The sequence below is a fragment of the Capra hircus genome, chromosome 17, assembly GCF_001704415.2.
Source record: "Capra hircus breed San Clemente chromosome 17, ASM170441v1, whole genome shotgun sequence".
Taxonomy (NCBI): Eukaryota; Metazoa; Chordata; class Mammalia; order Artiodactyla; family Bovidae; genus Capra; species Capra hircus.
In genome coordinates, this window is record NC_030824.1 from 9,128,157 (window position 1) to 9,154,421 (window position 26,265).

General features: G+C 41.6%; 1 protein-coding gene across 5 annotated transcripts in view; it reads right to left on the bottom strand.

The window, feature by feature from the left end:
- HECTD4 (HECT domain E3 ubiquitin protein ligase 4) overlaps positions 1-26,265 on the bottom strand; it is a 167,455-nt gene that overhangs the window by 29,912 nt on the left and 111,278 nt on the right. For all 5 annotated transcript variants that reach the window (XM_018061149.1, XM_018061154.1, XM_018061152.1 and 2 more), the window contains exons 35-53: positions 23,950-24,103; positions 22,779-23,059; positions 22,375-22,564; positions 21,045-21,126; positions 19,321-19,523; positions 18,346-18,481; positions 17,369-17,551; positions 16,742-16,906; positions 16,182-16,351; positions 15,159-15,274; positions 11,911-12,014; positions 10,611-10,772; positions 10,345-10,493; positions 9,878-9,957; positions 7,201-7,364; positions 4,813-5,050; positions 3,491-3,627; positions 2,890-3,016; positions 1,150-1,287 (exon numbers count right to left, since the gene is read on the bottom strand). In XM_018061149.1, coding sequence (XP_017916638.1) covers positions 1,150-1,287; positions 2,890-3,016; positions 3,491-3,627; positions 4,813-5,050; positions 7,201-7,364; positions 9,878-9,957; positions 10,345-10,493; positions 10,611-10,772; positions 11,911-12,014; positions 15,159-15,274; positions 16,182-16,351; positions 16,742-16,906; positions 17,369-17,551; positions 18,346-18,481; positions 19,321-19,523; positions 21,045-21,126; positions 22,375-22,564; positions 22,779-23,059; positions 23,950-24,103 — 2,979 coding nt within the window. The remainder of the gene's footprint in view (positions 1-1,149; positions 1,288-2,889; positions 3,017-3,490; positions 3,628-4,812; positions 5,051-7,200; positions 7,365-9,877; positions 9,958-10,344; positions 10,494-10,610; positions 10,773-11,910; positions 12,015-15,158; positions 15,275-16,181; positions 16,352-16,741; positions 16,907-17,368; positions 17,552-18,345; positions 18,482-19,320; positions 19,524-21,044; positions 21,127-22,374; positions 22,565-22,778; positions 23,060-23,949; positions 24,104-26,265) is intronic.

Consider the following 26,265-nt stretch of genomic DNA (forward strand, 5'->3'; position numbering starts at 1 on the left):
CGGAAAACCATCTGGCAACTCCTCAAAAGGTTAAACATAAAATTACTATATAACCCAGCAATTCCACTGGGTCCATATATTTTCCACATATACCCAAGAGGAATGAAGACACGCCCACACAAAAACGTGTACACAAATATTCACAGCAGCATTATTCATGATGGCCAAAAGGTAGAAATCACCCAAGTGCCCATCAATTGATGAATGGACAAACAAAACGGAGTATTATCCATACAGTGGAATATTACTTTGCCATAAAAAGGAAGTACCAACGTGAATTATAACAAGGATGAATTTTGAAAAAGAATTCCATGTGAAAGAGGCCAGACACGAAAGACCACACATTGTATGATTCCATTTTTTTATGAAATGTCCAGACTAGACAAATCTATAGAGAAGGGGAGGTAGAAAGTAGCTCACTGGTTGCTAGGGGCTAGAAGGAAGGAGGAATGGGAGTGGTGAGAGTACAGGATTCATTTCAGGGGATGAAAATGTTCTGGAATCAGAGGCAATGGTTTGGAGGCTGCACAACTTTGTGAGTATACTAAAACCACTGAAAGGTATACTTTAAAAGGGTCTGTGAAGTTTTTCTCTCAAACGAAGAGGAATCAAAACAGAAAAGTAAATACATATGCCTGCCCCTGCCCATGAGGTTCTGACATTTTTGTGAAAGTCTAATAATGAGTGGTTTTAGATTTTTTTGTGTGCTTTTCTGTATTTTTGTTTCCTCAAAATCTGCAACAGATTTTAAATCAAATGAATATATACCTTCTATAAAATTCTAAAAAGCATAGTACAACTACATATTGATGGTTCATTAGCTGGGCAGCCAGGATTAAGCCTGAGAGGCCTATCTGCAAACCTCCAGCCATGCCCCATTTCTCTGTCTTCAAGTGTTCTGTCTCACCCTGCTCATGCAACAGGTTCTGGGAAAGTGCAAGAGACCCCTAGAGGCCAGACAAGCATCCAGTTTCCCCACCAGGAGCCAAGGGCCTCACGAGGGAGAGCTCAGGAGAGCTCAAATCACTCAGAGTGAAGAGAGTCACCCTAGGAGAACCAGCAGCTGCCTACTCAAACTCAGGTGTGGGAAAACTCAACTTCTCATTTCAGGGTAAGTTTCAAAGAGGAAGGAAAGGGGGGAAGCAAAACCTTTTCGAACTTTATCAATCGTGAACTTGTTCGCTTCATCTTTAATGTCTTCAATGGTGGGAAGATAGAGGTCTCTTGGGATGCCACCATTCTCCTCGTAGAGGAATTCAACTGTCTGTCGGGCAATATCCACCATGCCTGAAAAAGAACAGAACTGGTAACCCTCCAGAGAGCACACGATCTTCAGTCCAATCATGACACTGACTCGTACCTAGCATGAAGACAGAAGGGGAATTCATGGGAGCAGGCAGCCTTTTGGGAATGGTAATTGTACAGTGTCTATTGAGTTTAAAATACTCAATGCCCTACTTCTAAGAAACTCTCAAGTCTCTCCCACAGAAACACAAGCTCAAGTGTGTAAAGGTACAAGGAACACTCCCGGTGGCACTGCTGCGAAGTATAACCAGGAAAAATAAATGGGAAGAACGAGCACAGTCATCTTAAAAATGATTGTACATTATGAAGCAGTCATTTCATTTTAGTTAAGTCAAGAGAACAAACTACAGGACAAATGGAGAGGAAGAAGAAAGTGAGGGTAGTGCTGTATTTTTTTCTTACTTTATACCTTCTTGTACTGTGTTTGATTATTGCTACAACTGACACAGGTTGCTTATTTAAGAGCAACGGGCAGCTCCATCAGCTTCTTCTATCCAGTAGTGAAATTTGCTCTGTTCCTCTTTCTCAGTGGGAGAGAAAATAATAATCAAACCACCCCCAAAATACACACACACACATACATATACTGATTAGTCCTGGCACCAATCTGAGAAAAAGGAATTACTTAACTATCACTGGAAATCAGGGATTCAGTGTATTAGTTGGTCAAGCAATGAAGGTCTTTTGGTGGTTTTTTGCCTTATTTGTTCCTAGTCTCAGTCAGGACAAAAGTTAAAAGAGAAAGAGCAAGTACTGTCTCCCTACACCTTCTCTGACTGCCATGATGATGACAGGGAAACCTGATCTGATGCTCCGAGAGAAGGGCGGCTGGGCCTCTCAGGAAAAGGCATTTCTGCATCTCACAAAGCAGGTGTTTCACAGATTAGAAAAAGCCTTAAAACAGAAACCAGCTATCTGCATTTAAGCCTCACTAATAATTCACTGTCTGCAGTCAAACTCTGTTGTATTCTATGTGTCCAGAAGACAAAAAATATCTCACCATCATCATTACTGTGATATTTAATTTTGGTCAGACTACACGGCCTGCAGGGTCTCCAACCAGGGATTGAACCTGTGCCCCCTGCAGTGGAAGCTCAGAGTCCTAGCCACCAGGCTTCCAGGGAAGTTCCATGGATACATACTATGTGCCAGAAACTGTTCTTAGGCGCTTTATCTGTGTCAGCTCTTTGATTTTTCATACCGTTATTGGTTCCATTTGAAAGGTGAGGGAAGTTGAGAAAGGTTAAGTAACTCTCCCAAGGTCATAGAGCTGTAATAGCACAGGCATGATGTCAGAGCCCAAGCTATTAACCACCAGGCCATCCAGCTTCCTGGTATAACAAGGCCAGCTTCATTCTAACAGGCCATCAACTCAAAATACGGAGCAGAACTGACAAGCAAAGAAAAGCCTGGCAAAGAAAGCAAAAGACCACAAAGTTCCATAAAGGCCCAAGAAGGGGATACTATTAAGTCTGGCCCAACTTTAGATGAGCCCCTCTTTTCTGATTTATTCCCTGAGTTTCATGTAAACACATCTCTTCAAGCCATGAAGGGGGATCCATAGGAAAACATAAAGCACCAGACCTAGTTGTAAAGCACCCTTTATCTGGTCCAGTCCTGATTTCCGCTCTGCTTCGTTGCGGAACCGTCTTCGGATGGTAGGAAAAACCTTGGTCTCCCAGGCTTTCACCAGCAGGGCGTAGTGGTCCTCCTGGAAGGAGAAGACAAACGCGAATGGAGAAGGAACACCTTGTGTCCTTTCCTGACTTACTACGGCATTCACTCCTGAGGCCTTCACCCCCCTCAAATGCCAGCAGAAGAAACACACTGTGCAGACCACCAAACCAACTACACCCTCAGAGGCCAGGGGAGGCAACAGCTGGCTTGGGGTGACTTCTTCCTTTCCCTCTAAAGCCATATAAACACTTCACATGACCCCGAACTTCACTGCTGAATTACCATCAAAGCACTTCTTTCTCCAACATCCGGATTGCTGCTGGGCCATGGAGCCAAACAGATACAGCTATTGATACATGGTTTAGGAAAATGAATACCCCAATTACTGTCCAAACACAATGATATAACTGCAAGCATAAAGACTTCAGTTTTGCATGCTCAGATCAAAATATTCCTCATGGCTTGATTTCATCACCAGGGAGTTAAGAGACTGCTGTGGGGCTCTTACCTGTGGGATGTCGTCATCATCATCATCATCACTTTCATCATCTGCAATGGGAGGCGGGTGGGGGTCTGGGCCAGAGGTGATGAAATTCTCATAGCTGAGCTCCACTTTATAATGACAGGAAGTATCACTATCATATTCTGTAACAAAGCATAGTGACAGTGAATTCTAGGCAAGGGCATATGAACTCATACATGGACAGACCAGATTCTCTTAATTTGTGAGATAATGGATGCGAGAGTTGGACTGTGAAGAAAGCTCAGCACCGAAGAATTGATGCTTTTGAACTGTGGTGTTGGAGAAGACTCTTGAGAGTCCCTTGGACTGTAAGGAGATCCAACCAGTCCATTCTGAAGGAGATCAGCCCTGGGTGTTCTTTGGAAGGAATGATGCTAAAGCTGAAACTCCAGTACTTTGGCCACCTCATGCAAAGAGTTGACTCACTGGAAAAGACTCTGATGCTGGGAGGGATTGGGGGCAGGAGGAGAAGGGGACGACAGAGGATGAGATGGCTGGATGGCATCACCGACTCGATGGACGTAAGTTTGAGTGAACTCCGGGAGTTGGTGATGGACAGGGAGGCCTGGAGTGCTGCGATTCATGGGGTCGCAGAGTTGGACACGACTGAGTGACTAAACTGAACTGAAAGACTCTTAGCTCTTGGAGGAATTTTAAACCACAGAGTCAAGGAATAACTAATCATCTACAATTTCCTTGAATCCTAAAATAGTTTATATGGATATAATTCATTCAACTCAAAGAAGACTTTGGATGGTTCTTCAACAAGATACAGAATTAAACAGACTCTTAAAACAATTTTCAAACCAGTATCCCAAGGGCCAATAAGGCCGCAGACATCTCATTTCTTGAAGATCATTTTTATTCAATCTTATTATGAGATTTTTCAAATAATCAGGAATGTTTTTAGTGCACACCTACACATCTACCACTTAGATTCCACAACTAACATTTTATTATTCTTTGGTGGCTTCCGTTTTAAATCAGTTTAAAAATGATTAACATTTAAAATTAGGAGATTTTATATAAAATTCCGTGGTTCTTAGCTGTCTCATAAAAAGCGGACAATCTTTGAGGCCTGCATTTCCATGTGGCAATATTCTGTTGGTTTTGAGTAGTGGCAGACTTCCTCTATGTGGGGGAAGGACTCTCCAGACCACCAGGCTTCCTCCTGGCTCCCTATCTTATCTGGGCCTATTACCCCATTACCAGTGGGCAATGGAGTATGTCCAAGCTAAATGGGTTTATGGAATTAACAGCATTCCCATTTCCAGGAAGCAGGTGCACCCTGAGGTGAGGCAGCTTACGTTGCTGAGCAGTGGCTACAGCAGCAATTCGGCATGGTGGCCCGTGAGTGCCCGGGTCTGACGCAATACTGGTGCCAGCATCGTTATCACTGTCAGAGGCCATGGCAAAGGGCAGGGCCTCGAAGTTAGCGCTGATTTCCTCAGCCAGGTCAGTGCACAGGTCGGCAGCGTTGCGGTGGGCCTGCCCTTCAGCGTAGGCAAATGGGCGGGAGCCAAAGTTAGCGCGAGTCTTGGTGTTCTGGAAAGGAAACCAAAGAAAGGACTTGAAAGGAGTTAGGTTACTTATGTTTTCACTTTTAACACCTCCAAGTGGACTTCATTCACTGTCCCCAGCTATGGAGAGTCTGTAACCCTGGGAGAAGGGCTGGTACAACTATAGACCCTGGTGCTTCGAGCTCGGCAAGGCCGCCCTGCCCCTCCCCTCACACTCATGCTCTTTGCTATTCAAGCTCAGTGACCCTTCTTGTTTCCAGCACTGTTCCTTTCTACCTGACGCCACTGCACATGCCATTGCCTTCACCTGCAACATTCTTTCCTCCAACTTTGTCCATTTAAACCGGTTAAAATTCCAGATCTGGCTCAAACATCACTTCTTCAGGGTAATACAGATGTGACCAGATTGGCTTGGTACTTGCTTCCCTCAAGTCTACGATTCAATCATATTGTGATGATTAATTTCATTTGCTGATCTGACTGGCCACAGGATGCCAGATTAAACAGTTATTGCTGTTGTGTCTGTGAGATTAACATTTGAATCGGTGGACACAATATGTCCCCAGTGTGAGTGGGCACTATCCAATCCATTGAGGGTCTGAATAAAACAAGAGGTGGAGGGAGGAGGAATTCAACCCTTTCCCCTTTCCCGCTGCTTGAGTTAGGATATCTCACTCCGTCTTCTCTTTTCTCTTGCTATTGGACTGAGACTGCATCAAGCCATGCCTCTCCTGGGTCTCTGGCGTGCAGATGGCAGTTCATCAGACTTGTCAGTCTCCACAGTAACATGAGCCAATTCCTCAAAAGAAATCTCTCCCACCTCTGTCTACATACACACACACACATTCTTTCTCTCTCATATAGATATATATATGTATATACACACACATATATTTATGTGAATGTTTGACTAGTATCTGACTCCTGCAAACTGGATTTAATTGCACAAAGACCATATCTTTTTTGCTCATTGTTATTGTAAGTCCAGAGCTTAGCATAGTACTTGAGATATAGCACTCAACATAGGTGCTCAATAAATAAATATTTATTGAATGAAAAGAACAGGCTGCCTAAATTATTGACATCTTTAATCAATTCACTGAAGAAAGAGAAAAGATGCTATCAGAGACGTGGTACAGGGGCACATCCTACAAGATCTTCTAAGTCATTCTCAGATTTGGGCTTTCACAATATGTGACACAGGATGCCACTGACCTGTTGAAAGCAGAAGAGTAACATGACCTAACCAACATTTTTAAGGGATCATTGTAGCTGCTGTGTTGAAAAGACATGTAAAAGGGCAGGAACTCTGGGGATGGGAGGAGAGGGAAATATAGGAATACTGTAACACGCTTCCCAGAAGGTGAGGGTGGCTGGGCCATCAACTCAGTGGTCAGATTCTGGATACATTTTGAAGGTAAGTCAACAAGGTTTGCTGACAGACTGGGTGTAGAGTGGGAGGAAGAAGAGGAGTCAAGAAAGAGGCCAAGGTTTTTGGCCTTAGCGACTGGAAGAATGGAGCTGCCATTTCCTGAGACAAGGCAGGCTAGGGCAGAAGCAGGCTGGGGGTGGGGAAGAGTTAGGCTCGGTTTCAGACACGTTAACTTTGACACGCCAGTGGAATGTCTATTTCTAAATGTTGTCTAGGCTGCTGAATATTTGCGTCTAGAATTTAGGATGAGATCTAGACTGGATATAAGGATGTGGGAGCTACCAGCATGTAGTAAATAGTAATGTCCCACAGAACATTAGTTGTTTATAGGTGCTCCTTAAAAACAAGAGTTCCATGATTAAGTATAAGTGTAGGGATGCTGGGTTAAATAAAGTTTAATTTTTAAATCTTTACTGAAGGATACCTCTGAGCTTTTGGGATACTAAAGCAACCCAAGAGGGCCATGTTCCAAACTTATTTAACTTATTTTCTACTGGCACTGGAAGAACACCAGTGTTCCTTGCCTTGTTGTTTAGGAAAGATGGCCAAAAGGAGATCAAAGCATTTAAGCACTCAGATTCAATGCAAAGGAAGGACCCACTTCTTCAGCTTTTTTGAGGTTCTGTCATCAGGTACCACATACTATGTCAACCAGGCCACGTCTAGTGTCTTTAATTTTTCCATTCTCGATGGGACAAATTGCTGAGGAGAATTTGGTTTTCGTTCTCAACAAGATAACCTGCCTTTTTCTGAATATGAACCACCGGCCACATCCCACCCGAGACATCTTCGAGATACGGTGAGAGGCGCTGCCCACAGTATGTGAAGTACACACGGCCCTTGGCAGGCTGCCCGGGTGGAGGAGGCGTCCCCTCGGTTCTCTCCCAGCCAATCCCTGCCACGTCACCTAGGGCAGAAGGAGACAACACTTTTTTTTTTTTTCCTTTTTATTGACTATTAAAATTCCAATATGTAACTGGCATGCGGTCACATACCATTGACTATCATGGTTTTTATTTATTCATGCCATCAGTTACAGTTGAAAAAGACATGGAATACCTTGTATTGGGTTGGCCAAAACATTCATTTGGGTTTTTCCATAACAGCTTATGGAAAAACACAAAGGAAATTTTGGCCAATCCAATATTTAGATACATATAAAGTAACATAGTTTCCCTGGTGGTTCAGACAGTAAAGAATTCACCTGCAATGCAGGAGACCCAGGTTTGATTTCTGGGTCAGGAAGATCCCCTCAAGAAGGGAATGGCTACCCATGCCAGTATTTTGGCCTGGAGGATTTCATGGACAGAAAAGCCTGGCAGGCTGTAGTCCATGGGGCCACAAAGAGTCAGAAGACTGAGTGACTAACACTCACTCACTCACTCAAAGTAACACAACAGAAATAAACAATTTTAAAAAGAGAAGTCAGAAACTGTTCAGAAGAACAAAAATAGTAGTGTCTACATAGTTATATAATTACACATGAAATTTAACCTTTGTTTTCCAGGCAGCTAAGACAAAAAGGAAAAATATTGGATATGATTTTTTAATAGAGGAATACAAGTTTTTCTCTTTTGACACGTACAAGATTGCTTATGAATAAAGGTAAGAAAAGTAGTATTTTCTCAGCAAGTTTGCAGATGACTTAGGAAGGGTCTAAAAAATATAATTTTAAACTCCACCTACAATGTAAGCTAAACATACATCATTAACTCATATTATGACTCCTTACTTATATTTATTTACGGCATTTTTCAGGAAGTGAAGATAATACAAGCTAAGCTGCTTTCTGATGAGATGACTAGATACTGGGATGAACTTAGAGAACCAAGGGGACCATGTCCACCACATCAGCACTATAGGCTGCCTCAGGCAAGCTGCTAGTGCACACAGCTTTACAGTTAACCCGTTTTAAACTCTCCAGTCAGTGCATGAAGTTCTGTGATTCTGCTTTTGATCAGTCTCACATGCCTTTTTTTTTTTTGGCTGCACTGCACGGCTTTCAGGATCTTAGTTCTCCAAACAGGGATCGAATCAGTGCCCTCAGAAATGAAAGTGTGGAGTCTTAACCACTGGACTGCCAGGGAATTTCCAGTCTCATATGGTTTTGATACCACTAGGCTGGGTTTCCCAATGGCTAGGGACTTGTCATTGTTCACCACGGCATCTGCAGGGCCTAGAAAAGGGCCCAGCACATAGGAGATGCTCAAAGAGTAACTGTTAATGAACAGACACTGAAGGTGTTGGTACTGAGGTTGGGATCCTGTTGTTAAAAGTAGGTTCTTAATTCCTAGTACTACAGACACATTTCTCTAAGAAAAGAGTAGGTAGCCAGCTTGCTTGAGGTCTGATCCAAAATTTTCTCAAAAACTAAAGTATGATCAAACAAAACAATCAACTGTAACAAACAAATAAACCACCTAACTATGGGTCCCCTGCTCTCTACTCCCCCTCCCTTTGTGCTTAAAGCACTTAAGTACTCAGCAGATCACAGAGTTCTGCTCCATAGAGAGAGAAACAACCTGCCAGGAAGTAACTTTCCAAGGCATAACTTGACCATAACTGAAAATACCATGCTCACTGGTAAGGTACAATTTAATAAGCAGCTCCCTCAAGGAAAAGTGATGACCAAATTACCCCCCAGACAGCTACAAGAAGTTATCTGTCGGGTTCAGTGACTCAGGAATCCCTACCTAAGCATCTCAGATCATCTAGCACATTTAATAATTTCAAGTTTCATCAGAGATGATGCTAAGATGTACTGTCTGAAAATAAGTCACCAACACTTTTGGCTGCTTCTAATGTCAAGAGGACAATGTCTGTATATGCTACTTCTGGAGCAGTAAGGACTATTCCTCTACTATTACCGATCAAGTTATTATATGGAGGCTTAAAAAGACGAAGGGAAAGATTTTCTCTTTATTGAACCGACTATGTGACTGAAATACCTGGGCTGAAGATCTGCTGAAGCTGGACTGGATGTTTAGGCTACTGAGGGCAAAGTCTATAGCACATTGTCTTACCTACGGATAATGGATTTCTTGAGTGCTTCAAGCTGACTGGTAGGGGTGGGGTTTTTTTTTGAAGCTATTTATATGTTTATTAATGAAAAGCTAATTAAAGACCAAACTTCAAAGTATAGCAAAATCTCAGATTTTTCTAATGATGGAGGAATGACAATTACTGTGACTCCTACGTTACCAATGGAGGCTTTAACGACAACAGTGCCTCATAAAATGAAAGGTTCAGTGTAAACTAGGGGACAGCAATGACAAGTATTTCATTTTCATTAGAAGACAGTGTCCATTTCCACTTGCTGAGTTTCATTAATTTTGACCTATTCTGGCCCAAACCTGGGAACAACAGAAATAGACAAGGTGCAAAAAAAAAAAAAAAAAAAAACCCTCCCACCATACTCACCAGGAGAGAGAGTTACATCTAATCGAACGCTCTTCCACTGTAATAAACTGGAGCCATTGTAATGCACGGCTCGGCCATTGCTATTGAAAAGAAAAAACAAGGAACAGTCAGAGACGAGGCTAATGGACCAACACAGAGGAAGGTAAGCAGTGAATGGTTGGAGGAGTTTCAGTAGCAGGAGAGTAACTAGAAGACAAATCCTAAGAGCTCTTCTCTTTCATTGAACATGAGTATATTTCCAGCTGGTATTGTCTATATTTTTTAGGGTAGAGACTATAATTATATTACTATAGTTTTAAAATACCCACATCCATGTTGGGTTTTTTTTTTCCACACTGTGTGGCATCTTAGTTCCCTGACCAAGGATTGAACCCATGCCCCCTGCAGTAGAAGCACAGAGTCTTAACCACTGGATAGCCAGGGAAGTCCCTATTGTTTTTCAGGTAACAGTGATAGCAGCCACTTACTTATGGAAAAGACAGGTGCCCACTGGATTAGTCCATGCCCCATCTCTTTTCTCTGCTTCTGTAGCAAAGCCAAAGGAAACTATTGGTCCAGTATCATCATCTGTATCTCCATAGGAAACAATTTCAATTTCCCAGTAGAAAGACGGGGCCTGAAGAAACACCAGGAGTGGGCAGACAATCAGGGCTCACCATGGGCCCTTGAACTTCCTCTTTCTCTCACATTTGAAGGACAGAGGCAGAAGACAAGGGGTCTTGTGATTTCTCACCTGAACGGGCAGTGGTGAGGTGGCGTAGATAAATGTGCCCCGGGGCAGACCGCCCCCCGCACTGGGGTCTGCTAGGAAAGTGACAGAAGTGAGGTGCGAGGAGAACATGCAGGCTCGGACAGGTGGAAACACTCGTGAGGGGCTCCATGTAATCTCTTTGGGCTGCATTGGGGAAAAATATTTTCATTCAGTAGCATTGTGAACACAAAATGGAGATGTTGAGATTTCAAGTGATATTTTTTCTCTTATATATTTTTAACTGTCTTATTTTGAAATGACTTCAAATCCAGGCAGAAAATTATAAGAATACAGCAATTTTTATATACTCTCACCTAGTATAAATAAAATTTTTTGAGATAAAATTCACGTAACATGTAACTTGCCCATTTAAAGTGTACAGTTCAATGGATTTTAGTATATTCACAGAATTCTACAATCATCACCACAAACTAATTTTAGAACGTTTTTGTTCTCCTTAAAAGAAACTGTACCCATTAGAAGTTAATTCCCATCCCTCTCTCCTCCAAGTCCCTGGTAACCACCTCTATGCTTTCTGTTTCTCTGAATTTGCAGGTTCTGGACATTACAAGAACTAGAATTATACAGTGTGTGGTCTCTTGTGACTGGCTTCCTTCACTGAGCATAATGCCAGTTTTATCCATACTGCAGCATGTATTAGCACTCCGCTACTTTTTAAGGCTGATAATGCTCACTGTATGAACGTGCCCATTTTATGCATTCATTCATCAGGGGATGGACGTTTAGGCTGTTTCTACTTTCTGGCTATTATGACTAGTGCTGCTAAGAACATTCACAGATATGCCAATATTGGACATTTTTGCCTCTTTTGCTTTTGCCCCTCAAGTGAAATTTGTTTTTTCCCTGTGAGTCTGCTTTTTCGTTTGTTTGATTCACTAGTTTTAGATTCTATGTATAAGTAATATCATACATTCAATGTCTTTCTCTGTGCCACTTTTGCTTTTTAGTCACTCTATGTATACTTTTTAGTATTATTATAAGATGAACTACAGATCTAAAATTTTGAAAAAGTTTTCTTTTTTTTTGTTATCAAAAATGCAGAAATTATTTACAGACTGCCGAGTTCTGCTCCCCTGCTGTAATCTTTCAATATTTAGAATGTCAAGTTGATGTGCTTTGACATTCAGAGATGAGAGCATGTCACTGCAGAGCTTATACCTCCAAATGGCTCTGCAAACACCCCTTCTAAAATCATGAATGTGCTGCCTGGCATTCTGTAATTCTCTCATGCTGCGTGCTGCAGACACAGCAGAGGGCTCACCTGTCTCCGGTCAGCCTGCAGTGGAGGCGGCGGGGGCCGAGCACAGTCCCGGTAGAGCATCCTCAGCCGTTCACACTGCACTTCCACAACTGTCAGCCGCTCTCCTGGAGGGGAAGATGTCGAAGATGTGCATATAAATCCTACAACTCCTGAGAGGGCTCCAACTTTTTTGGAGTTGGACCCGAGCAATGAAATACTTACAGAGATTATTCAAATTCTTACAAAGAGCAAACACCCTGAGACATCTTTGTCTCCTGCGTGTAGCTCAGCAACAAACCAGTGTAGTCAAGTGCACGGACCCTGAGGTTAGGCTGCCTGGATCCAGAATCTGGTTCCATTACTTGATATTTAACATCATACTGCCAACATGGGGGTAATAACAGTACCTGTGCCTCACAGGGTGGTTGTGAAGATGAGACAGTGCAAGTTAAAGCCTTTAGCTAAGTCCCTGACACATGGTCAACACTCAATAAATGAAAGCTATTATTATCATCTAATGAATGAAAACTATTATTTTTATCATCTAAATTGATTTTTTAAGACTATAACCTGCTGAATATCTCCCACAAACAAAGCACAGGGCCAGATGTTGGAAAATAGAAAGTTAATATGAGCCGAAGTCCCTAATCTGGGTGGAGAGATAAGACATGTATGTGCACACACGCATATGACAAAGAACATAGTGTAAGGCTGAAGTGTATTATTATGTGACATAAGACACAAACATGGGCAAAGATGAGAGACAGGCCAAAGAGGGAAGCATTACAATGGCCAAGTCTGAGGCTTAATTTATCACAGATGAAGTAAAATAATAAGAGGAATTCATTGAAAAATTTTTCACTTTAGAGAATCAATATATTATTGCTTATAAATTCTATGACACATTCATTTATGAAATTAAAAAACCTTGATATATTAAAAAATAAAAATCAAATAACTCTTTCTCTTTTACACGCTAATTTGAATCTCATGTAGTAAACAGCATTTCTTCTGAGCACAGACTAATTCTCTAGTAGGCTATAAGAAACTACTGCTGTGTTGGAAAGTAATTCAGACATAGTTTTTATTTTTTTTAAAATACAGATAAATCAGCAAACTTAGATACCTACTTTAAACCTTAAAATCCTTTCTGATAATCCAATATGAGTTATTAAGGACTGTTAAATTTGACATGGATTTCCCTGGTGGCTCAGATAGTAAAGAATCTGCCTACAATGCAGGAGACCCGGGTTCGATCCCTGGGTCGAGAAGATTCCCTAGAGAAGGGAATGGCAACCCACTCCAGTATTTCTGCCTGGAGAATTCTGTGGATAGAGGAGCCTAGTGGGTTACATGAGCCTAGTCCATGGGGTGGTAAAGAGTCGGACATAATGGAGCTATTAACACTTTCACTTTCTTGACACAGGACACTATATTAGAATATAAATTCCTGTGTATAAGCTCATAGTCTTCTAATTGTAGCAATTAATAAGAACTTCCCACATGTTTCTTTCAACTCTTTGTTTCTATAGGGTTCTTTTCCACAGGGGGGGAAAATGGGTTAGATGGGTTATTATTAAAGCTATTTGCTCTAAATTATGATGATTTCTGGCTTATACATTAAGTACCAAAGTTAATTTCACAGAGTAAGATAAAATGTATTCTATTTTATTCTATAAAATGTATAAAAGAGACCCAGAATGAGTCCTAGAGAAAAACAAGGGATTCATTCAGAAGGTTATATGTTTGCTAAAATAAGCCAAATAAGTCTTAGGATGCAACCTAAGCCAAGAATATTAAAAAAGCAGAAGCAGGGAACTACCTATGACACATACAAAATTAAATAATGAGCAAGTGTTTAGTCACAAGCAATTTCACTTGAGAAGCCGAGCAAGCAAGCTCCTTTTCTTTTGTTCTTGCTGCTTCTTTTGGGGGGATCTCTCTGAGGCTTTTTAATGGTTGCTGGCCCCAGACAGCTATACTTATTAAGGGAAGGAGATCTGAGAAGTGAAACAGATATAAAAATGAAGATGAATTAAAAAGCAAAACCAAGCCAAAAGAAATCACTGTCACATGAAAAAGGACAAAAATTTAAGGACAGAAAAAATTACAGAGTTAGAGAAAAAAAGGAAATAGCATGAGAGACAGTAAATAATATAGGTAACAAAAATGACCAAAAAAACAGATAAGATTAAACCATTAAGGGAGGTAAAGATATCCATTTTTTCCTTAGTTCATTAAAACATTAGTACAAGAGCACTGGAGAAATGCTAATCTAATTGTGAACAATGATAAAGGGTAAATTTTCACTCAGAAAAACCCAGGCCAACCATCAATGTACAAGACCAAAAGAACATATTAAATGACATCGTAAGATATGCAAGATCCAGACTATGGAAGACTCTTCAACAAGTAAGTTGTAAGGGAAAGAAAGATACTGAGGGGAATCTGTATTTGAAAAGCAATTTAAAAGACAACAATGAATTACAATGGATGAACTCTAATTGGACTCTGATTCAAATAAACAAAATGTAAAAACAAGTATGACTTCGAGAAAATTAGAAAGTTGAACACTGACTAGATATTAAATAATATTAAATTATTGTAAATTTTTTACATGTGAAAATGATATTGTGGTTTAAGAGTCCTTACTGAGATACACACTAAAATATTTATAGATAAATAAAAGGAATATCTAAAAATCTGCTTAAAAATAATCCAGGAGGGTGCAGTGTAGAAGAAACAGGATTGGTTATTAGTTGATAACTGTTCAAACTAGATGATGGAAACATGAGGGTTCATTATACAAAAATAGTCTGTTTTTGTACTTGTTTGAACTTTTCCATAAGCACACATACAGACACACAGAAACACAAACACACAAAGATGGATGTTAGTGCAAATTTCTGGACTCTGAATTCACATGTGGCCAATGACAATAGTCAGAAAGTATCCACAGCCCTAAGTGCAGGTCACAAAGAATTCTAATACAGAAATGAAACCCACTTATTAATATGAATGGGGCAAAGAAAATACTCTGACATCATGGTCCTAAAGTTAAAATGAAAAATGCTGATTTCCTAATTGGCATATACTGCATCTTTTTATTTACATTTGCAGCTTTGAAATGAAAGTCAGTTGTGTAAGTGCTGTGTCTAGAGCTTAGCTGTTGGACGTGTATGTGAAAACAGTCAATATTCCATTCCAAATTGTCAGTGTGCTAACAAACCTCGACACAAAGGGTAGAAAGGAAAGCAACAGGTACTTACCAGCACTGCATTCCTGGGCTACTAGGTTAAGAACTTCAACAGCTGCAGGACACTGCTGTATGAATTCTTCACAAAATAAGCTGTCTTCTAAAAGCTGGGCCATGACCAGGCATGCTCTTAATGTTAAAAGATTTACAATATTTCAAAGTCATCAATGGTCATTCTCTAGAAAGCCAACTGTGAAAAACATTTCAATCAATTTTATCCACTAATTTAAATAAGGTTCCAACTCTCCATTCCTCTTGCTTTTTTACTGAGCTGCATTGGTTTGAATATATGTAACTAGCTTCTCTTTTCCCGCACAGTAACTGCTGACACTGCATGGACAACTGGAAAGGGGGAAATGGTTGCCATCTCCCTCCATGAAGACACCAAGTGACAGCTGTGAAATAAGCACTGTCTCCTAATACCTTTTCCTAAACTTTGCTTTGTAGGCAATATTAATGTTCTGAGAACAAGAGGGACCCAAATGCTTGGGAAATCTGTATACTGATCTCTCTCACCAGATTCAAAACATATATTAGAACTTTCTGGCAAGTTTCACTGTCAAAAGAAACTTGTTGCTGCTGTTTAATTGTAAATAAATGTGTTTTCTTTCCAATTCTGACACTTGTGAGCATTCCCTAATTCTCTCCTCAGCAGTTTGGAAAGAGACCAGATAGGTACTGATGTGGTCTGAACTACTTTAAAAAGGCCAAGTGACAGAAGACTTCCTGTGATAGAACAGAGCTCTTTGACCAAAGCAAATCAGTGGGGTCTATGCATGCACTCCATATAACACTCATATTTTGATTGTTTATTTCCTTAGGGAAACAGCTAAACTTTATTTCAAAGCACAGAAGTTGGGGAATGCAACAAAAACTGTAGTAAACGCAGCACAAATGGATGGCTTCTGTTACTCAGTTTGGCATGAAGTTCATGCTATGGACCCAGTAAACCTGGCACAGAGAGGCCCACGGAAGACGCCTGTCCCTCTGGCCTGCACCACCTCAGCACATTAGGGGGTCTCTGGAGGGCGCTCACCTTGTTCTTATTTCAGCCAGGAGCCGAACGACTGCCATCACAGGAGCTGACCCATCTCCTGTTGCAGGAAGTGAGGTATGAATAGAGAGACTTCCCTCCTGAGGAAGCAACATGGACTGGACTGCCTGTACTACCTTCTCAGTAATGGACAGTTTATGAAGAGGCAATGCCTGATGGCGGTGGGGGGGGGGCATGGCAAAAAGTTAAATTCAAGTAGTTAGTTTATAAGAAATGAGGGTGTTATTATCATCTGGAGTCAATTCTCAAAATTTCAATTAAAAAAAAAATTCACCGTACAGAAAACTGCAAGCTAGACCAAAACAATTAAACATACAATATACTGCAGAATATTCCTCACCAAAGAAATGAATTTGGTCATTTAGGTAAAAATCTTCACATCAACGTTACTATTAAATAATTACACCCAGTATGTAAATACATAAGTAAAATTTAAGAAAACCACGTATTTGTGCTTCAGCATTGTGCACGTGCATATTATTCATTACAGGATGGTTACCATTTGCAGTGACATTTGAGGATACATTTAAAAATCACCTTACCTCTGATCTTGGAACACAAAGTCTAGACAATGGAATAGTCAGTGTGTCTGATGCTTGCGAAGTCTTTCTACAGTCTATGGGTGGGAATCTGACCGTAGCTATACCTTCCTGTTCATTGATAGAAGCCACCACTCCGATACTTCCTGATATTCCTCTACCTAGAACCTAGAGACACAGATGGGTTAGCACTACTTACCAACTCTGACGGTGTGAGCAGCGATCTGATGTGACAAGTGGGAGGAGTAAATCTACAGCTGTCATTACTGGCATTACAGCAATAGGTTCTTATAATGCAGACGCCAAGCCCTGAATGTGAGTTAAAATAATAGGTCCTAAAACCTTATATCAAGGTGATCACAGTATGAAGCAAATTCAAGCCTCAATTCTAAAACACTCCCAATATTAACACCACCACAGGACACAAGGGTTTTAGCTACTGTGCAGTACTGTACTGATGTCTGATTAATCTGCAGCACTGTGTGGATGAGAAGCCACTTGTTTCTTAGCTTGAAAAAACAAGAATTTTTGTCCAACTGGGAGGATGATATTTGTCTTCCAGCTGATAGATGAATCAATGGACTTATACACACGGGAAAGCGATGACTTGGGGAAATGGTGGCTGGTTACCTGGACCTCAGACCCGATCTTGATTGTCTCTTTGAAGCCTCCAAGTGCACACAGTGCAGCCACAGCCTGGCGGGCAATTCTCTGAAGTTTGGCAAGCTTTCTGCCACTACTGCTGCCATTTTCCAGAATGCTTTCTGCATATTTCCCCAACTGTGGAATGTACATCAGTGCACGAGACAGAACCTAAACATATGAAGCAGCCCACATGACAGGAGTTAGAACTTTGGTCGTTTTGATACTAAGGGTGGTGCAGTGTCGACAACAGGGCCCCTGGACTAAAGGAACTCTGGACGCGGGAGGGGTGCAGTAACGAGCAGGAATGACCACTGATGTTCTTGCCATATTGGTCTTATGTAATTGGACAAAACCGGAAATGCACAATCTTGAAATATGAGCAAATCAAACACAGTTAAAAAAAAAGAAACAAACCTAAAAAAGAGCCAAAAATTTATCTGAAGAAAGACCATAATAGCATATCACCGACCTTAGAACACCCAATTACCTTTAGGATATGATATAAGGTGTTCGCAAGATGAATGACTCGGAATAGGGAAACTGATGACCAAACTCTCGTTTTTGGGAGACTGGACTAGTTTGTCAAGATGAATTACTGAAGAGCTCAGGAGTGTGAATCCGACAGAGGCCTCCTTAATACTCATCAACTCCACTTAACAAATCCAATAAACCAAGGATGCATGACTTCCTAATGTTAGTACCGATTGAACACACGCAAGGAGGAGAAACAAGGTGTGCCATTCTTTCCCTGAGAGTATTAGCCTACCTTCTGTGAAATCAGAATTGGCAGCGATAGGAGATGTGGGTTAACAGAGTTGAAACCACTAAATCAAAGCAGATTTCAGGGGAAACACAAGTCTATCTGGCTCAAGAGGTAACTCTCGCTGTTACAATGTCCCTTGCTAGAACAAAAAACTGACTTCTGTCCTGCTTCCTCCTTTAAGCAATAACAGCGTACTAACCTTCTCTGCTGTCGTGGTCCATATCTGAGCAGCATTTGACTCAGGTGCCATCAGTAAGCTATGAAGCAAGGCGATCACCTCAGCAGCCATGCTGTTTGCCACGTGCCCACTGATGAAAGGTCGGACGGGGTCGGTCCTGCAAGTGTCCACAGGGAAAAGTGTCAAGGCCCCGTGATGGTAAAGAAGCCAGAAGAGTGGCTTTAGACTTGGCACCAGATGGAAACATTTTCTAATTACGGTGGGTTAGCCAAAAAGTTGGTTTGTGTTTTTCTGCAAGATATTGCTGAAAAAACTTAATAAACTTTTTGGCCTGCTCCATACTAGAAAAGTGGATTTTGATGACTTCTCTGCATCTGCCTCTGGCCAGCAAGCATAGAATCTCACCCAACTTATCAGGGGCAACACGTGTTCATCCTTCTGTACACAGCTGGAATGGTGACAAGTACCGTTTAGATGAAGTAAAGGAAGCAAGGCCAGAATTTACTACTGCTGCTCAAAAAAACTGTAGCTGGTCTTCCTGGTGGTGGCCTTTCTCAGAAAAACAGTCCTCCAGCTTCAGATGCGCACTCAGGCTGGAGGGCCTCCCTCTTCGTCCCTCACAGCATCAGATCCACCAAGTGAACGGTCATCACTGGTTGACTCAACTTTGAGAGAAACTACTATGAATGGCTGGGTATTTTAAGCCTCACTTCCTCACTTCCAGCAGGTCAAGGGGAGGATATAAAATTAAAACCTTTAGGACTTCCCTGGCGGTCCAGTGGTTAAGACTTCTTACTCCCAATGCAGGGGGCATGGGTTTGATTCCTAGATGGGGAACTAAGATCCCGCATGTGACGTGGCAAGGCCAAAAATAAATACATATATAAATACTCTACAAAATAAAATATAAAAAAATAAAATTGAAACCCTCAAAACAAACCCTTCACACAGGAAGTCTGAGAAGAGTAGACAGCTTCTTTCCTAGGAAGGCTTTACCTGGCGAGTTCAGAGTTCCTCTCTCGGCAAATGGAGGTTTGGGCTGTCTTCTTCTTGTCCCCTGTGGACAGCCCGCTCACGGTCTCCGGGTTGAGGGACTCCACGGGTGGCCCAACACTGACAATGAGGCCTGACTGTGCCCACTTGGTCGCTTTTCGCAGAGCAGCTGCCGCCTCTTCCGTAATCACCTCACAGCAGCCACCCTGGGGGTCAGTTTAAAGATTCTCATGATATTCTTTTCACTCTTCTCAGCACTATACGTTAAAAAATCTGTGTCCTCCAATCTAGGCTCATTTTTATAAATGCAAATATTAAAATATGAGAACTGTACAAAGTTAAATATCCACATGCATCCCTTATCCTCAGCCAGACAGAGATCATTGCTAGTCTGCCAGAATTTTTTCCCCGCAGATTCTGACATACAGAATCATAGGTCATGCTACATGCAGTTTTGAATTCTTTTTAACAGTTATCAAAACATTGTGAATTTTGATCATTGATATGAATCTGATACCATAAAATATCATAAATATCCATGTCAACATAGACATATCTGGTTACTTTTACGGTTATACAGTATTTCGTTGTTGTTGTTTAGTCACTAAGTCATGTCCAACTCTTTGTGACCCCGTGGACTATAGCCCGCCACGCTCCTTTGTCCATAGGATTTCCCAGGGAAGAAAACTGCAGTTGGTTGCCACTTCCTCCTCCAGTGGATCTTCCCAACCCAGGGATCAAACTTGAGTCTCCTGCATTGGCAGGTAGATTCTTTACTGCTGAGCCACCAGGGAAGCTCAGATCATCTCATCAAATGGGTATAATAATTTAACAAATCTCCTATTTATGGGTACATGAATTCTATTTTATTTTTTACAAACATAACTGCCAAGAATAAGCTTGTCTCTGGATACTTGAAAATGCCCTATTTACCCTCACCTTGGCAATAAAGGGTATCATCAATCTTAACATTATCAGGGTGATATGGTAAAAATGACACAGTACTATTATTTTTATTCTTTCCCTTTATTTATTTACTGTGTAATTTGTGAGACTGGACATATTTTTTATGGGCTATTTGTCTTTATTTCTTATTATCCATTATTATTACTCTTTTAACCTTTCACCCTATGATCACTTTTAAACTATTTTTATGCTGTAGAACTTTCTTAACAGAGCTAAGAAAATTTCTAGGTCAAAATCAAGAGTTCTCTTCCATATTTTAATATTAATGATAAATTGATCTTTGTAAATTTAAACTTTTTATTTTCTATTGGGGTATTAACAATATTGTGATAGTTTCAATATGGGTAAACCTATGGCTGATTCATGTTGATGTTTGGTAGAAACCAATGCAAAACAAATGGTAAAGCAAATTATCCTTCAATTAAAACAAAACACAATACTGTGATAGTTTCAGGTGAACAGTGCAGGGGACTCAGCTATACATATACATGTATCCATTCCCCCCCAACTTCCCTCCCATCCAGGCTGTCATATAACATTGAGTTGAGTTCTATGTGCTATACTGTAGGTCCTTGTTGGTTAGATGATAAATTGATTTTGACTAATCTTCTTGAAAATAGCCTCAATGACTTCAATTTCTCACCCTGCTTCTTTGTGGTAACGTGAATGTTTTAAAAAAAATTTCTCCTGAAAACCTGAAGCCTGGCAAATGTTCTCAACTGTGGTTCTTGTTGGAGCAGGTTCCTCCACGTTGGGGTTACCTTCGTCATGTCTCGGTCCATTTTCACAACTTTCTCCATGTTGGCACCAGTACCAAGTCGGAAGGGCCGTCCTTCTGAGCTACTGAAATGGGAAGTCAGAGAGAGGCAATGATTTTACAGGATGGTCACAGCTGGGGACTGCAGGCCATGAGGCAACCTGGTAATGGTCAGGCCACCATTACATGCTGTAACAAAAATCCACAGTAAGACTCAATTTTTCAAAAGGAAATGCTCTTTATTGCTCAATTATAGCACTTCTAGGGATCAAAACAACAATTTTTTTAAGAGTTATAATGATAATTAAAAACTTGTGTGAAGATGATAAACTAAGTGACAAGCTGTTCCTAAAATAAAGAGAAGGCCAGGCCCATGGGAGGCCTCAGTGAGGGATCTAAATCTCCAAGTGAGGCAGTTTTAACAACAGCCTGGACTGGTGCCTGAGTGTGAATGATTGGATCTCCCTAAGAATTTAGTTCCCCCTGCCTCCTCAACCTGGCTCTCAAAAGAGCTTTCACCAAGTTTGTATGATGACATTTCACAGTGCCCAGGAACGTTCCTTGGAAATTTCTTCATCTGTGTGCTGACTTCCCCTGACTCAGCTTACCCTATGTAGTAGCCCACAGTGCTTCTGATTTCTATGATGACAGACAAGGAACCCGATTATGAGGATGACACCATCATTCAATCATTTATTTGAAGAGAGGACTCTTCCCTCTGAGACAAACACCTCTTCTAAATTCCCTAAATTTCTCTACTAAATTCCCTAAATTTCTCTTAAATTTAGGAGTTTGTATTCTGCGGGACCTTCTCATTGTCCTGGATTCCACTAACAGGGCCCTGCCGGTCTGTAATCTTTGGACAATAATTATATTTTCACTTCTTTGTTAAGCAATCATATTGTTCATACTTCCAATTAATTATAGCTTTTGAAAAAGTTTCTTACTTTTTTATCTCATAGTCAATGGTATCCCTAATTTTACTATGACTGAGGGATGCCCATAACTGAAAACCAAGCTGCATTATTCCTTCTCACAGATGAGGTCACACTACAGACTTGGTTGGACACAAACGATACATACTCAACAGGACTTTCACTGTCGGGTCCAGAGAGACAGTACAGAGTTATGGTTAAAAGTTCAGGCTCTGATGTCAGGGGGACCTGTGTCTACGTTTCAGCTCTGCCTCAGTTTGTTCATGTGTAACGACAGGGATGATAGTAGCAGTGATTACTTGTGAAGAGGGCTGAGATAGTTGACATCAGTAAGGGGCTTACTCAGCACAGTGTCTGACATGGCTCATGCTTGAAGGCATGGACTATTATGATCATCACCTTAGTAATGGCTGCAGAACTTCATGGGATGACTGGTCTTCCCGCTTGTGGATGAAGATAGAGAGCTTGCCATCCACTGCTTCACTCTCTTCTCCGGGATCTTTATCGCCTTTTAAGGAATTCTTGGGGCTGGTTTTCGTCAACGTGGTGTCAGGTTCGGAAGCGGTTGGAGAAAGGACTGTCTGACATCCTTTAAGCAAACAGAAACATTGCAAAGGTGTTTGTGCAGCTGCCCTGGATGGGGAAGCACTGGCTTTGGAATCACTCTTTCCTCCCTCTCTCCTGCCCTTTCCCCCTTTCCTTTTATCACAGGAAGCACAGCTGCGACTGTGGACAAGGGAAAGCCTGGTCTGATCATCCACAGGAAGTGACGGTGCCTTTCTTCCATCCTGGAGGTGACTCACCTGGGACCACGTAGTCTGCCAGCTTTGCCAAGAGCAGCGAGGCGATCTTGGACGCTGGGTCGCTGGGATCCTCCTGCTCGCTGTTTAGGGAGGGGACGGAGTAGCTCCAGGGTGGGAGCTCCACGTTCCCACAGTCTTCTACGCTCATCAGCGGGAGTGCCGCCCGGCACAGCTGAAGAATGATAAGAACCAGCTTTGGGGATGGGCGTTGGTCAAGTAGCAGGGAGAGGAGTTTGGACACACACGCTGGCTGGCTCAGGATGGCTTTACCTATGTGACTCCTGCAAAGAGGGGAAGAAAAGGGCCACAATGTTGGGGACGTTGATCTATAGAAATTCAGAAACAAAGGTTCCCTCAAAGGTTAAACAAACTGAATTCAGATTTCATGAGAAGACACAGATTTTTGGCAATATGTTTTTATGAAGGTTTTTTTTAATAACCATCTGATGAAGGCTCATAATTGACCAGTAATACTTTAAAAGATTTTTGAAAATTCTTTGATTCCTTATGTTTAGTTAATTGAGATCCTCTAGCTCAGCATTCACAGAGCATCAAGGCTTAGAAATCCAAGCTAGGAGGCTTTTAGTCTAGTCTTTTATTCCTTTTCAAGAAGTGCTTCAAGACCAAAGAGATAATACAGTGCTGTACAGACCTCAAGAGTCTGGGCTCTGCCACAGCTGAACCTGTTACATTTCAGCAGAAACCAGAGAATAAGCAGCCTTAGGTGGACAAACCTCTGTGGGCCTCACAGCTCACACATGATTAAACCTCCAAAGAATATCTTCTTTCAAAGACACAGCACGAGAAGGTGAATTAATTACAAGTCCTGGCTGGTTAGTCTTTAGTCTTGCTATAATGAAGGTTAAGCTATTTGGTTACTGAATGCAGTGGTACTGACCTGAAAGGCTAGCAGCTGTTACCAGTAAAGTATTGGAGCAAATGATAATATGTTATTTTATGGTATAGATATTCAAATAAATAATTTCCACATTTTGGAACTAAATGCTATTTTTCAATGACTGTATTCTCTACTATTTTTCTTGAGGCAGGAGCATGTCATGACGGCGTAGTAAATTAGATGTTTCTAAAGACAGCCACCCTTTCCCCAAAGGAATTCCATCACTCAGAGGAAAAGCCACCTCCTCCCATAGCTCCAGGGGGCCTTCCATACCTCGAGAGATCATTGAGGAGACTGAGGACATCCTGGAGGGCGTCGTTCCCAGCAGCCTGGTTGCCACAGCACTCAGTCGCTCGGGCAAGGTGATTCGTGAGAAGGCTGGACACCTGACGGGCCAGACCTGAGTGCACAGCCTCTGTGGAGCCGCCTTCAGAGTTCAAGCAAGAAAAAGCATGGTGAAAACCCCAGGAAGGCATGGTGGGTCTGCAGCTGTGGCGGGTCTGCACTAAAGCCTCCCTTTGCCCAATTTTTCTTTAACCTGCTCAGTATTTTGTTAGCCATCCAATTAGTGTCTCTCATTAGATAACAACTGGGTATGGCAACTCACTCCAGCATTCTTGCCTGGAGAATCCACATGGACAGAGGAGCCCAGTCCATGGGGTTGCAGAGCTGGACATGACTGAGCGACTAAGCACACACAGAAACATAAGGAAGGTAACAGTAACTTGAAAAATGATTCAATGTTGGGGAAATATGCAATTCTTTTTTTTTCTTTTATCTTCAGCAGTTGTAGCCTGCAGGCTCAGCTGCTCCAAGGCATGCGGGATCTTAGTTCCCCAACCAGGGATTGATCCTGCATTCCCTGCATTGCCAGGTGGATTCTTAAGCACTAGACCACAAGGGAAGTCCCAGGAAAAGACATTTTTCTTAATTAAAATTGAATATAATTAATCCACACAAAACCTAGAAACATACTTTGATAGGGAAGAATGATCATTTTACTGGGATGAAAACATCTTTTTTTTCATGAAGTAGTTGATGTACAATATAAATTACAGGTGTACAATATAGTGATTCACAATTTTTAAAGGTTGTATTCCATTTTCAGTTATAAAATACTGGCTATATTCCCTGTGTTGTCCAGTATGTCCCTGTAGCTTACTTTATATACAACAGTTTAGGGCTTCCCCAGTGGCTCAGACTGTGAAGCGTCCGCCTGCAATGAGGGAGACCTGGGTTCGATCCCTGGGTCAGGAAGATCCCCTGGAGAAGGAAATGGCAACCCACTCCAGTACTCCTGCCTGGAAAATTTTACGGTCTGAGGAGCCTGGTGGGCTACAGTCCATGGGGTTGCGGAGTTGGACATGACTGAGCGACGTCACTCTCACTTTCACAGTGCCCTCCCCTTATATAGCCCCTCCCCTCTCCCTTTCCCCACTGGTAAACACTAGTTTGTTGTCTGTGAATCTGTTTCTTTTTTGGAAAACATCCTGATATTTAACTCACACCCAACCTCTTCTCAAACACAGTAAAAGATTTTCTTGGATTTTTCCATTTTCAAGCACCTCTGATAAAAGCCACAATAAGTTATTTGCCACTGACTGTTCATTCTACTTGGGAAGTCTTCTTTACCCCTCAAGAAAAATGCTCACATCACCTTCTTTGGGAAGCTCTGCCTGATGCCTTAGTATAGAGGGTCTGTAAGGACCTCTATGCTCCTCCTACAGTACCTTGTGCTCACCTTGATCACGGCATTGATTGCACTGGAATTATTTGTTCACTGGCCTATTTCCCCCACTAGACCATATATTTTAAGGGGAGGAACAATACTTTAGTCATCCTATGCCTGGCTCCCTGAACAATAAAACGCACAGCGAATGACATGTTATATACCTGGGATAGCATGGAGAAGTTATCCTTCAAGTTTACTTTTTAAGTTGGATTGCTGACTGAACATATGATTTGGAAATAGCATCTCAAAAGCACAACTGAAAAATCATTTCATAAAAGTATCTATTCAGACACCATTAGCAGTGATGGCAAGAAGGAAAAGAAAGATGTCTTCAATTTCCTGGGGCTACTATCCTCTTTCAGGTGGTCATTACTCCTCCCAGCCCCCTCAGCTTCACTGAGGTGTGACTAGCAAATAAAAACTGTATATACTCAGACTGCAGAATGTGAGTTTTTTAAAAGGTATACAACATGACGATTACCTCTCTGTGTGTGTGTATGGCGGGTAAAAATACAAGACATCTTCTCAGCGAGTTTCAAGTATAAGTGAAGTATCATGAACTTAATCACAAAGCTGTACATCAGGGCTCCAGAACTTACTCATCTTATAGCAGAAAGTGTGTCCTTTGGAACAAAATCTCCCCATTCCCCTTCCCCCCTAGCCTTGGTGACCACTGTTCTACTCTCTGGTTTCTATCAGTTTGGCTTTTTAGATTCCACACATAAGTGAGATCACTGCAGTATTTGTCTTTCTGTGCCTGGCTTATTTCACTTAGCATAATGTCTTTTGCATTAGGATATTGCTAACTGTCAGCACAGTGATATATTTCCACAGGACCATGCTGATGAAGAGGCTCC